General features: G+C 24.3%; 2 protein-coding genes across 11 annotated transcripts in view; one reads left to right on the top strand and one right to left on the bottom strand.

Annotated features, from left to right (window-relative positions):
* Positions 1 to 14,450, top strand: part of LOC122499218 — a 119,378-nt gene that overhangs the window by 45,880 nt on the left and 59,048 nt on the right. For all 10 annotated transcript variants that reach the window (XM_043607406.1, XM_043607404.1, XM_043607403.1 and 7 more), the window contains 2 exons: positions 1,623 to 1,821; positions 2,385 to 2,568. In XM_043607406.1, the coding sequence (XP_043463341.1) occupies positions 1,623 to 1,821; positions 2,385 to 2,568 (383 nt within the window). The remainder of the gene's footprint in view (positions 1 to 1,622; positions 1,822 to 2,384; positions 2,569 to 14,450) is intronic.
* Positions 3,837 to 14,450, bottom strand: part of LOC122499219 — a 30,299-nt gene continuing 19,685 nt past the window's right edge. Inside the window, exons 5-8 of the mRNA XM_043607414.1 lie at positions 10,568 to 10,667; positions 7,950 to 8,164; positions 6,872 to 7,261; positions 3,837 to 5,465 (exon numbers count right to left, since the gene is read on the bottom strand). Coding sequence (XP_043463349.1) covers positions 5,091 to 5,465; positions 6,872 to 7,261; positions 7,950 to 8,164; positions 10,568 to 10,667 — 1,080 coding nt within the window. The 3' untranslated portion in view covers positions 3,837 to 5,090. The remainder of the gene's footprint in view (positions 5,466 to 6,871; positions 7,262 to 7,949; positions 8,165 to 10,567; positions 10,668 to 14,450) is intronic.

The following is a 14,450-nucleotide window of genomic DNA, read 5'->3' as shown; positions in this document are numbered from 1 at the left end:
TAAAATTATCGAAAATAATCAAAAATTCAAAAATCCGAATTTCTTAAAATTCAACATTTTTTCCTCTCTTTTATAGGATTAAGCTTCATTATTTTTGTGCTTTTGGAAAATACTTTGCTTATTTAATAGTCTCGAATCTTTGGTAAAAAATCTAAAATTATCGAAAATAATCAAAAATTCAAAAATCCGAATTTCTTAAAATTCAACATTTTTTCTTCTTTTTTATGGCATTTTGCTTCATTATTTTTGTGCTTTTAGAAAATATTTTACTTATTTAATAGTCTCGAGTCTTTGGTAAAAAATCTAAAATTATCGAAAATTTTCAAAAATTCAAAAATCCGAATTTCTTAAAATTCAACATTTGTTCCTCTCTTTTATAGGATTTAGCTTTATTATTTTTGTGCTCTTGGAAAATACTTTATTTATTTAACTGGCTGGAATCTTTGGTTAAAAATAAAAAATTATCGAAATTTATCAAAAATTCAAAAATCCGAACTTCTTAAAATTCAACATTTTTTCTATTGTTTTATGACATTTTGCTTCATTATTTTTGTGCTTTTGGAAAATACTTTACTTATTTAATAATCTCTACTCTTTGGTAAAAAATCCAAAATTATCCCAAATAATCCAAAATTCAAAAATCCGAATTTCTTAAAATTCAACATTTTTTCCTCTCTTTTATAGGATTTAGCTTCATTATTTTTGTGCTCTTGGAAAATACTTTATTTATTTAACTGGCTGGACTCTTTGGTTAAAAATAAAAAATTATCGAAATTTATCAAAAATTCAAAAATCCGAATTTCTTAAAATTCAACATTTTTTCATCTTTTTTATGGCATTTTGCTTCATTATTTTTGTGCTTTTGGAAAATACTTTGCTTATTTAATAGTCTCGACTCTTTAGTAAAAAATCTAAAATTATCGAAAATTTTCAAAAACTCAAAAATCCGAATTTCTTAAAATTCAACATTTTCTCTCCTCTTTTATGGCATTTAGCTTTATTATTTTTGGGCTCTTTAAAAACACTTTACTTATTTATTAGTCTCCACCCTTTGGTAAAAAATTAAAAATTATCGAAAATTATCAAAATTTGTAAAGAACGAATTTTCTAAAATTTAACATTTTCTCTTCTGCTTTATGTCATTTAGTTTTAATATTTTTGGGTTGTTTAAAAACAATTTACCTAATTTTTTGACTTCACTCTTCTTAAAAATAGATACTCTGATGAAATTTAAAGAAAAAAAAATACTCACTAAGTGTCGTAAATTTGTATAATCGTAGTACCAGTAGTAAGAGTATTTTATAGTCAGACATAGTACCTTGAATTATTACATTTTAACTGCATCAGCATTAAAAATTTGTTTTTTAAAATTTTTCTTTATAAAGAACCAGAAGTTATCAAGTTTTGTCTGAGTGAACATTTCTGTTACTACTGACACTGCAATAACAGAATATTTATAATAACTCTGTCGTAGTACTGCTCTGTCTGCCTAAATCTACTCTTTACTACTGACATCGAGCACTCTAATTTAAAAAGTTTTGTCTCACTGCAACTGCCTTTTTCCACTATTAATTACTAAGAAGTGACGAAATAATTAATTTTTATTAATTCTCCATTTTCAGGACTGGTGTTCCTACAATACAGAAGCGAAACAAAACGAGCTTTACTTCCCAACGAGATTACAAGCATAGATACGGTGAAAGCTCTATTTGTCAGGAGTTTCCCAAAACAACTCACCATGGAATATTTAGATAGTCCTCACGTTAAAGTTTATATTCACGACAGCAGCAAGGACATGTTTTACGAACTTGAAGATTTAAGGTAAAGACAAATTTTTCTTTCGGCCACTGACTCCTGGAATCGAATCGCTTGTTTATAATTGCAAAATATTAAATAAGAATACAAAATACAGTAGAACCTCGATTATCCGAGGTAATGTGGGGAAGAGGTACCTCGGATAATCGAAAACTCGGATAACACGGAACCAATGAAAATTTCAAAATTTTAAATTATTTTTCATGTGTTTAAAGTGTTAGAATAATATTAAATGACAAAAATGGACGAAATTTTAAATGCAATGATCACAAATAGTGGTTTTGTAAAATTTATTTTCCAAATTTAGTCGCTCGATCCGTTTTATCCGAGTTATTCCGCATTATCCGAGCATGTTTAGTGCCTCGGATAATCCGGAATCTCGGATAATCGAGGCTCGGATAACCGAGGTTCTACTGTAATTACAAAAATATTTTTAAAATTATTAATAACAATTAATAAAATTAATATTAATGACAAGTAATAAAATTAATTATTGAGAATAAATTAATTAATTTTTAATTGGTTAATTGGGCGAGATCTGTATAATCTGACATTAAATAAATTTCCAGATCTCACTTGAGAGACATCAGAGATCGAAGTGTGCTACGATTATTTGAAAGTTCAGATGGAATGCCAGGCCCTCTTGGTCCTGCGGGTGGTGCTGGTCTTCCGCCTCATTGGGAAGATCAAAGTTACTTCAGCGAACCAGAATTTGACAGCGAATTTCAACATCAGCACATTCACAAATCAAAGGTAAGTGCCTCAAATTTTCCACTCGTTCGCCTTAGTGACCGCGATTTCCGAATTCTCCTCGACACTCGAAGAATTTCTCATTCGGAAAAATACGGTTCGTTTATTTTTTTTTAAATTTCTTTTTAATGAAACTGAAGTCATCGACATTTTTGTCGTCGCAAAAAGGGATTTTTTAACACCAAGAAGCAAAAAATTAAAGATATTTTAACTAATTAATTAAAGCAAATCATTTTCGATAAAAGGAACTTAATAATTGCTCCCGAAACAAATTTTTAATCCTGGGGTTGGAAAATTTAACAGGGTTGCCACAATTAATGAAATTCATGAAAAAAATTAGGAAATTGAGGAAAAAGTCAGGGAAATTAAAATTGGTCAGGGAAATCAGGAAAAAGTTAGAGAATTTTATCAAAAGTATTGAATACAAATTTAAATTTTTACAATTCATAAGAAAATCAATAATAGATAATAAATGCAATTTTAATAAAATTTTTAAATAAAAATAAATAAAAAAATAAAATAAATAAAAAAAAAATAAATAATAAATAATAAATTTTTTTTTTAAATTTTTACAAAATCCTAAAGTAGAATTGAATTATTTTCAATACAATTTTGATTAAATCCGACAAAAAAATTGACAAGTAGTCAATTATTTTTAAAAATAATAAGTCTTTATAGAAATTTAATTTTAATAAAATATCTTGAAAGAATTTAATTTTTTTAATTTTAATAAATTCTTCGTAAAAATTCAAATATTTTCATTAATAATAAAATTCATCTAAAGAGTTTTATACTTATTATTTATAAAAAGAATTTTATTAAATTATTTTGAATGTAATTTTAATTAAATTCTTCGTAGGAATTTTATTATTTTTATAATTAATAAAATTTTTCAGAGGAATTTTTAATTCTTTTTAAAAAAATTTTATAAGAATTCAAATTATTGTCAATACTATTTTAATTGAATTCCTTGAAAGTATTTAATTATTTATGAAAATTTACATGTAATTCTTCAAATAATTCAATTTTTTTTAATTTTAATTCAAATTTAAGATTATAAAGAAGTTACAAAAATTACAGAAATTAGTACCTATAAAAAATTCAAAATTAAAAGGTTTAATATTAAAGTTTTAGATTATTTGAAATTTAATAAATTTTAATTAAAAATTCTGAAGAAGTTATTTTTGTGGCAACTCTGTTAAAATTTTTTTACTGAATTTCATCGACGTAAACGTTTATTTTCTTTAATGGTTTTAATTATTCAAAGAGAATTAAGAAAGAGAAAATCGTATATTTTTAATGTTTAATAAATAACATAAGTCTAATGATCATGATACATGAGTTAAACATATTTAAATATCTGATATTTTTTTGAAAAAAATAAATTAAGCCGGAAAATTGTCTTCAAATTGGAAAAAATGCAATCAAAGTCGGATACCTTTAGAGACTATTCTTTAAAAAACTTTTTTATAAAATGTTTTTGGTTACAAAATTGTGGCTTGAAAAAACTTCTTTCCAGAAAAAACAATTTTATCCAAATTCGACTGCATTTATTTTCGTACAAAATTAACACTTAATTTTACCATTATTTCATACTATAAAATAATCGAATTCACAGTATTTTCTAGGGATTTCAAATTGAGTAAAAGAAACGAATCAAAAGTGTTGCAAAGCAACATTTTGATTCATTTTTTTACTCTATTTGAAATCATTAGAAAAATTGTGTTATTAAAATAAAATATTGAAATTGAATTGAATTCAATTGAAATTAAAATATCAATATTGAATTGAAAATTAAAATAATCGTAAAATATTGAAATTAATTTTCAAACAAAATTCATGAAATTATACTAAAATGCCTGGATTTGTATATATTATTATAAACATTTTTTCATCATCACAATATATACTTTCTCTATACAAATCTATAAGAAAGCTTACACTACAATACTTATGGCAATTCTTAAAATCGATGTCATTATTTTGCCATATTGTCCCTATTATCTGTCTATTGAGAAAACTAATTTTACACATCGGTGAGCAAACTTGTCTTAGACAACTAGCACGTAGAAAACAGACTAAGTTTTGACATAACTTGTGCCTTAAAACTAAAAAAAAAACGTTACATAATTTGTCACACTCTCAATTATCATTTTTCATATCATAAAAAAACAACTAATCTAATCACGCAATTTATTTTCCTTTTACAAATAATTCCGCCAAACAATTTCAATAAATCGCGCAATTTATCTTTTGTAAGGAAAAATATAAAAATAAAGAATAATTTAATGGGGCTCGTATAAAAAGGACGTAAAAAATAAATAAAATAAAATAAAATCTCAAATTTGATAAAAAAAATTAAATTCTTATGCGCTATAATCAGAGGATTTTCAAGTCGCGTTATTAATTCAAGAGGTAGTTTTCGAGCACGAAAAAATAATCGCGATAATGATTTTCTTTTGCATGTTTAAGAAAAAATCAATACTGATTTAATTTGTTTTTTTTAAACTAAAATTGAATTGAGTTTAGAAACTTTTGCAAACTGGCACTGTTGGAATATGCATAGCACCTGAGTATAATTTTTTGGAAACACTTCTCCAGCCGAAAATGAGCGCCCGCTCGAAGGGCTCACCGGCACAACCGTCGCAAATATCCATAACTTGTCTGACTTCGCCCTCGGCTGGTTCTCGTTCCTCCTCCTTCGATTCGGGAGTCTTGAGTGCTGCCCCGAAATTGGCGAGACCCGAAAAATAATCGTCGCCCAAATTTTGTTGCAGTAGTAGTGCATCGTCCACGATTGAGCCGTCCGATAAGTGAACCAGGGCTCGTTTCCTCTTTATTTCGCTCTCTCGCTTTGTCACGTTCTTCTTTCCGAAAATGTTCTCTGTCATGAAGGCAACCTGGGGGAAAAAATTGAATTTTTAATTTTTATGAATTTTTTTAATGAATTTTATTTATTAGAAAGTTTAGATTTTCGTTTGGTAGAATTTTATTTTCATCGATTTTCATTGCTTCGAATTTAAATTAACCAGATTTATTATTTAACAGAATTTCTGTGCAATCGAAATTTTAATTTAGAAAATTTATGGTAACTAATTCAATTAGTGTAATTTTTGTAAATAAATTAGTAAAATTTACTAATTCAATACTTTTTGCTTTTAAAATAGTAAATTTTCCTAATAAATAATAATTTCTACTAAATTAAATTAAATATATTTTTAAAAAATTTTTAACTTGAAAAATTCTAAAAAATTGCTGATAAATTAATAGAACTAACTATTTTATTAATAAAGTTTACTAGTAAATAGTTATTTGTACTAATTTTTTTAATAAATTAGTAAAATTTACTATTTCAATAATTTTTGCTTTTGAATTAGTAAATTTTCCTAAAAAATAATAATTTTTACTAAATTAAATTAAATAAATTTACTAAAAAATTTTCTAATAAATTAATAGAAATAATTATTTTACTAATAAATAGAAATTTCTACTAATTTTCCTAATAAATTAGTAAAAATTACTATTTATTTGTAAAATTTACTAATTCTATTTTTGCCTTTGAATTAGTGAAACTTCCTAATAAATTAATAGAAATGACTATTTTATTTGTAATATTTTCTAATTTTTGCTTTTTGAAGTAATAAGTTTTCCCAATAAATTATTGTAAGTGTCTATTTATTAATAAAATGTACTAATTAAAAATCAAAAAGTCAGTCACTACAATTCAAAAAAGTAAACTTTTTTATCAATTCAAGTTTGCAGAGAAAGTTTAATTCTTTTCAATTCTAAGTTTTTCTATAAATAAAAATTCATTTACATAAATATTACCTATTTTTTAAAAAAATGGATTAAATAAAGAAAAAAGTAATTTGAAAAAAATAAAAAGTAGAAAACTTTCAATTAAGAGAATTTCTATTTAATTCATTTTTTAAAAATAATATTTATATTTAAATAAAAATTCATTTACATAAATGTTATTATTTGAAAGAAAGTGAATTAAATAGAAATTTTCCTAATGGAACATTTTCTACTTTAAAAATTCGAATACAAAAGAATTCTGTTAGTAAAAAATCTAGTTAATTTAAATTCAAATCGACAAAACTTTTTTTGAAAAACAGAAATGAAAATGGAACGAATTTTTGAAACAATGAAATCAATGAGAAGGAAATTCTGACAAATAAAATTTGGATAAAATAAAATGAAACGAATAGAAATAAAATGATGAAATTCGATAAAATGAAATGATGAAGTTGAATAAAATAAAATGAATGACAAATAAAAAGTTGATATTGATTTGATTACGTACTTTGTCGTCATCTTCAGTGGATGAATTTTTCCCTTCCGCTCTTTCGTCAGGATTGTCGCGTTTTGACAGACTTTTAGGATGCCTGACAACGTGTCGATATCTTCTGTCAATGAAATTAAATCCATTAACGGGATTCGCTATTGACGATGTCAAACTTGGAATTTGGGGAATTTTATTGCTAAAGAATTGCGGTTGCTGTGGTTTGTATGAATTGAGAACAGGCAGGAATCCGGGTATTAAATTCTGCGATGGAGAAACAGTCGGCATTGGAATAGGATTCGATGGAGGGAATGGTTGTTGAGCTGGCACCTGTGGTACTGGAATTGTCGGATGACGTAGAGTAACACCGTTCTTCACAATTTGAAGGTGCGAACCGGGATTAATTTTCACCTGCAAACAAAAATTTATTCAACTTTCATCGACAATTTGGTTTTTGGAAATTTTTCCTGTTTTCTACTCTTCTTCTCTTTTTTCATTAACATTTGGCAAATCTCGATTTTTTCTTTCTTCAGCGAAGTTTTCTAAACGAAGAAACAAAAAAAAATGTAAACGATTTTCAGTGATGAAAATCGTTTTGATATTTACGTTTAGAAAACTTTGTTGAAGAAAGAAAAAAAAACAAGGACAAACAAGAATTCTAGAAACTTGGCAAAAAAGATGACAAAAAATGGATTAAAAAATAGTGAGAGCAATTCTTGATTGGAATTAATGTGCTCTGCTATTAAAAGAGTTGAATTGAACTTTCGTAATAGGAGGAAAAAAGAAATGATTTTCAACAATTCCCGAAGCCAATTAATATCATGGAACTCAAAGGTCGTTTTTTTATTCATAAGTGATCCCTTTCAAGCTTGTTATATGTAAATTAACTCCATGATTATTCAGCAGCTCTCGATCGTTTTGCTGCAAGTGACAGTAAATCGAAAACGATTTGCCCTTTTTTTTCTTTGCTAGTCGAAAATCTCATCTTTCATCTCTTGATGTTTAAGAGTCGGACTGAGTATTTACTCGATTGCTACTTTCCAAAGTAATTATAGATATAGAAGGTGATTTTGTTTGTTTTTTTTTGTTTTGATCTTACCTGATGATTTATTTGTCCTCCGGTTAGGTAAGGATTCATTGGTAAAGGAGGACCAGTTACAGGTGCTTGAGTTGTTGAAGGAGGGACGTTATTGCTCGTATCGTGTTCATAATGATGAACATGATGATGCTTATGATCTCGATGAGCTTTCCCTGCCGTTAAAGCTACACCGTACAATTGTACCATGGTTATCTCGCCAAGCATTCCACCAGAGCCTGCAATTTACATCGTTGCTTTTAAATTATTCATTATATGTACAATTGGAAGTGAAAAATTCAGAGTATTTCGTCGACTAATTGAACTTAATTAATTGAACTGGAATTAATTCTTACTCAACTGTTTTTAAAACTTTTCATTTTAATTTAAGTAATTATACTGAAAAAAGAATTTATTTGATTCAAATAAATTAATTGAACTTAAATTAATTCTTATTTAACTGTTTTTAGAACTTTTAATTTTAATTTAACTAAATTTAATTTCACTTTTAATTCAAAGAGTTACCACAGGTTAGGAAATTTAGATTAAATAAAATTGATCAAGAAAATGAGGGAAAAGTCAGGGAATTTTATAAAAAAAAGTACTGGAAAAATATTAAACTTTTAGAATTCATAAGAAATTTCTCAACTTTCTTGACAATTTCACGGAGCAACTAAATTATTTTTAGCAAATTTTAATAAAATTCAACATAAAAATTGAATTAGTTTCATTAGAATTTTAATTAAATTTGTCAAAAACGTTTGTAACAAATCAATTAATTTCATAAATAATAAAAGTTTTTGCAGGAATTCAATTATAACTCGAATATAATAAAATTTCTCGAAAGAATTCAATTATTTTCAAAAATTTTAATAAATTGTTAGTAAAAATTCAATTATTTTCATAAATAATAAAATTCTTCACAGGATTTGAATTATTTTCATAAATAATAAAATTCTTCACAGAAATTCAATTATTTCCATAAATAATAAAATTCTGCAGAGAAATTTTCAAATATTGTTAACAATTTTTTTTTTTTAAATTCAATTATTCTCAAAAATTTTAATAAATTGTTCGCAAAAATTCAATTATTTTCACAAACAATAAAATTCTCCACAGGAATTCAATTACTTTCAATAATAAAATTCTAAAAAGGAATTTTCAACTACTGTTAAGAATTTTTCTAAAAATTCAATATTATTTTCAAAAACTTTAATAAATTGTTCGAAAAAATTAAATTATTTTCATAAACAATAAAATTCTCCAAAGGAATTCAATTATTTTCAATAATAAAATTCTAAAGAGGAATTTTCAACTATTGTTAACAATTTTTTTAAGAATTCGATTATTTTCAAAAATTTTAGTAAATTGTTCGCAAAAATTCAATTATTTTTATAAACAATAAAATTCTTTACAGGAATTCAATTATTTTCATGAATAATAAAATTTTTCAGAGGAATTTTCAATTATTTTCAGCAATTTTTGTAAAATTTATATTTCAAATATAATTTTTCTTAAAAATTACAAAAATAATTGAATGTTAGAAATATTTTCATTTACAATTTGGATGAAGAATTTAATTTCCATAGGTTTCAAATTAAAATTTTAGAAAATTCGTTTTTTAAATAATTTTTCTTTAAATTGACAAGAATAATTGAATTTTAGAAATATTTATGTTTGAAATTTTTATAAATAATGGAATTTTAAAAGGTTTTAAAGTGAAATTTCAGAAAATTCGTATTTTAAACAATTTTTCTTAAAATTTACAAGAATAATTGAATTTTAGAAATATTTGCTTTTGTAATTTTCATAAATAATTGAATTTCAAAAGGTTTCAAATTAAAATTTTAGAAAATTCGTATTTTAAATAATTTTTCTTAAAAGTTACAAAAATAATTGATTTAAAAGATTTGCGTTTACAATTTTCATAAATAATTGAATCTCAAAAGGTTTTAAATTAAAATTTCGGTAAATTTTAATTTTTAATAATTTTAATTAAAAATTCTAAAGAAGTTATTTTTTAAAAAATTTAATTTAATAGTTCTTTTTGAAATTATTTAAAGTTTTGAATATTATATATTTAATTAAAAAAAATTCAATTTGTTGAAATTTCATGAAATTGAATTGCAAATTAAATGAATTTCAGAAATAATTAAGGCGAACTTTCTTTTTCATTGAATATATAATTGAATTCACAAGGAACTTTTTTAAAAATGATTAAAAATAATTGATGAATTTTACTTAAAAATTCTAGAGGAGAATTGAAATATTAAAAATAATTTTAGAGAAGTTCGATTAAAAAAAAATATTGATGTTTTTGAATAATTTTCGAATATCTTTAATTGTAAAATGATTCGAAAACATCAATAGTTATTTTTTATTGTACACAATTATTTTTAGAGTGAAATAAAATATTTGTTTATATTTTTGAATTTTCCCAGAATTTTTCAACGAAAAAGAAGTTTATAAAAAAAAAGTTTATAATTTAGAGAAAATGCTCGTATTTTAAATAATTTTTCCTGAAAATTAAAAAAAAATAATTGAATATTCAGAAGATTTGCGAAAAATTAGTCAGGAATAGTCAGGGAAATGTAAAATCCAATCATTGCGTGGCAAATTTGAATTAACAATCGAATAATTACCAGGAGGTGCTCCTTCTCCTTCGAGGAATCCGCCTCCGAGTTGTCTCTGCTCTTGTCCGGAAATCGCGACTCCCCCTCCTTTTATCACGTGTCCAACCAACTGTAAAATGCATTTCAGTGAGTGATTATTGCAAATACGAATTAAAATCTTTGGAATTTTACAAATTGATGAAAAGGAGTAGTAGAGACTATATTTGATTATAATTGTAACGCAGAAACCGGAATTGGAAAAAAGTTAATGAACTTTGAAGTTTTTTTTTCTTTGAGAGGATCAATGAACACTTAATTACCGTAACGCTCGATAAAAATAATACTTTTCAGTAACCTTATTTGTCCACGTAATATCGCAATTTAAATTATGAAAAAATTCTCCTTTTATCGTCAAGTTTAAAAATATAAATTTGAAACTTTAAAAAGTTTTCAAGGTTTACAGTTTACTAAAAATGGATGCGTTTAGCCATATAATTTCTGATAATTACATATATTATAAAAGGTTTCCGCATCAGTTGCGATTTGAAAAAAATGACTTTCTAACTGGTTAGTGATCATATCACTTTTACGGTTCGCTGAGTTTGACGGCCGCGGCAAATCTGTGTATATATACATGTAAATGATGATGATGTTGATGATGATGCTGATGGTGCGGTGCGTATACAATAGTGCGGATAAAACGTGTGATCGGAAAGTGCCGGAAGCGTACTCAGCGAAATAATTCTTTGCGCGTTTAGTGAGAGATTACATTAAGACAATAGAAATGAAAAGATCTTATATGAGTCGTACGTGTAAACAATGCCATAGACCACTTGACTACCGTGACTAACCGAAATAACTGCTGCTTTAGCATCGTTGCAAATACTTTCGCCGGTTACGCCGCGCTAACTTTCGAGAACGTGCAAGAAAAAAAAAAAAAAAAAAAAAAAAAAATGTTTATACAAAATAATGCGCGCGTGTACTTGAAATATATATATATTGACGACCTGTAATCACACGCGAGTAAAACGCCTATTTGTTATGGTGTAAGTCTGGACATGAGCCAGGATTGAGTCCGAGAAAATTGGAAGTGTCGAGTTTTATCTAAGACGGAAATCAGAACGATCAATTTCTTATATGGGCGAGGGGAAATCAAAATAGATTTATTCATGACATTCAATGTGTATGAGCACAAGTGAAAAATGCCATTTTTCATATTACAAATGATACGAAAGTCTATTTTTCACGTTTGCCAACAGGAAAGTTTAGCTCTCGTGATACGAATCAAGAATATCTTGTTCTAACCTTATTATAATTTTCCTTTTCTTTCTTATGTGTGGGAGGATAAAAATCCCTATTTGGTCTTAACAAATTTCAAAAATAATTAAATTTCAAAAGGTTACAAATTGAAATTTTTGACATTTTTTACTTCAAATAAAATTTTACTTAAAAATTACAAAAATAATAATTGAATTTTAGAAATATTTTCGTTTGCAATTTTTGTGAATAATTAAATGAATTTCAAAAGATTTCAAATTAAAATTTTGGAAAATTCGGATTTTAAATAATTTTACTCAAAAATGACAAAGATAATTTACTTTTAGAATTATTTGGTTTTTCAATTTTTATAAATAATTGAATTTCTAAAAGCTTCAAATTAAAATTTTAGAAAATTCGAATTTTAAATAATTTTACTTAAAAATGACAAAAATAATTAAATTTTAGAAATATTTGCGTTTTCAATTTTTATAAATAATTAAATTTTAAAAGGTTTCAAATTAAAATTTTAGAAAATTCGGATTTTAAATAATTTTTCTTAAAAATGGCAAAGTAATTTAATTTTAAAAGATTTCAAATTGAAATTTTTGAAAATTTGAATTTCAAATATAATTTTACTTGAAAATTACAAAAATAATTGAATTTTAGAAATATTTGCGTTCGCAATTTTTAAATAATTGAATTTCAAAAGGCTTCAAATTAAAATTTTTGAAAATTCTGATTTTAATTAATTTTTCTTAAAAATGACAAAAATAATTGAATTTTAGAAATATTTTCGTTTGCAATTTTTATAAATAATTGAATCTCAAAAGGTTTTAGAGTAAAATTTCAGGAAAATCGTATTTTAAATAATTTTTCTTAAAAATTTCAAAAATAATTAAACTTCAAATGGTTTCTAATAAAAATTTTTGAAAATTTGTATTTCAAATATAATTTTACCTAAAAATGACTGAAATAATTGAATTTCAGAAATATTTGTTATTATAATTTTGATGAATAATTAAATTTCAAAAGGTTTCAAATTGAAATTTTAGAAAATTCGGATTTTAAATAAATAAATAATTAAATAACTAAATCACGACAAAAATAATTTGATTTCAAAAGGATTCAAATTGAAATTTTTGGAAAGTATTTCAAATATAATTTTACTTTAAAATTACAAAAATAATTGAATTTTAGAAACATTTCCGTTTGTAATTTTGATGAATAATTGAATTTAAAAAGGTTTTAAAGTAAAATTTCAGAAAATTCGTATTTTAAATAATTTTTCTTAAAAATTAGAGCATAATTGAATTTTAGAAATATTTACGTTTTCAATTTTTATAAATAATTGAATTGCAAAGAGTTTCAAATTAAGATTTTAGAAAATTTGGACTTTAAATAATTTTTCTTAAAAATTACAAAAATAATTGAATATTAGAAGATTTGCGTTCTCAATTTTTTTTTTATAAATAATTGAATTTCGAAAGGTTTTAAAGTAAAATTTCAGAAAAATTGAATTTTGAATAATTTTAATTAAAAAACTATTTGTTTTGCAAAAGAAATTGAGAAAAAAATGATTATTGACGGAAATGTAAATTCTTTATTGATAATTTTTACAATTTAAGGAAAGAATGTTAATAAATATCCTTTAGGAACAAGAAAGATATTTTCCCCATTTACAAGTTTTCTATAATGTTTTTCGAACAAGAAAGTTTATTATAAGACATTAAAATTGTTCGTAAAGTGTAAGAAAAATGTAAATAACGATTCATTTGGACCATTTGGACATAATAACAAGGGGTATTTTTTTTAAGAACAATTTGCAACATTTTTTTCCAGTATTTGTAACAAGATCAAATTTGTCTCAAGTAAATAAGTGTTTGATAGTAAATAAAAATAAATTTTCAACTAAAAATTAACGGTAGCAAAAATAATAATCTTTTTGAAAATAAATACAAGAAGGAATTAATTTTAAAAAATGGGTTCTTCCCATTTTTGCAACAAAATACTACATTTTTTTAGGTTGTAAAAATAATATTAAAATATTTTTTGAAAAAACTAATTCTCAGAATTTTTTCGAGTTTTGCATAATTGAATTTGAATTAATTTGATTTGAATCAGTGAAGAATCAGGGAAATTGAAGATAAAATTTTTTGTGACAATACTGAATTAAATAAATCATTTTTTCGACTTTTTTTCTATTTTTAATCGACTAAAGCGACTTTTTTGGCTCGTTAAAATTAAAGAAAGAGAAGAAAAAAAATACTTTTAACGATTTAAAATAAAAAAAAAGTTAACTTTAACTTTTAATATTGGAGGAAATATAATTTTCTTCTTGCGAGCCGTTAAAAAGTTATTTTCGTCTTATTAGCTGTTAAAGATACATTTATCCTTACCTCTCACGAGCAGAATCTAATTTTCCTTTTATAAACATTTATAAATATTTTCTTTTCTCGGTTAAAAATAAAATATCTGTCTTCGTTTTTTTTCTCCATAAAAACATTGAAAAGGAAAGAGAGAAAAAAATTAGTCGTACAAGATTTGATAACGAAAAATGTGAAAATTAATGAAAAAGTTTTATCCCGAACTAATCTCACTAATTACAGACTGTGAGGTGTCTATTTTCCCAGCTATAATTAGAGGATATTAATGA

This window comes from Leptopilina heterotoma, unplaced genomic scaffold (genome assembly GCF_015476425.1).
Source record: "Leptopilina heterotoma isolate Lh14 unplaced genomic scaffold, ASM1547642v1 Lhet_166, whole genome shotgun sequence".
Lineage (NCBI taxonomy): Eukaryota > Metazoa > Arthropoda > Insecta > Hymenoptera > Figitidae > Leptopilina > Leptopilina heterotoma.
The sequence above is the reverse complement of the archived record's forward strand: the minus strand, read 5'-3'. Positions and strand labels throughout refer to the sequence as shown.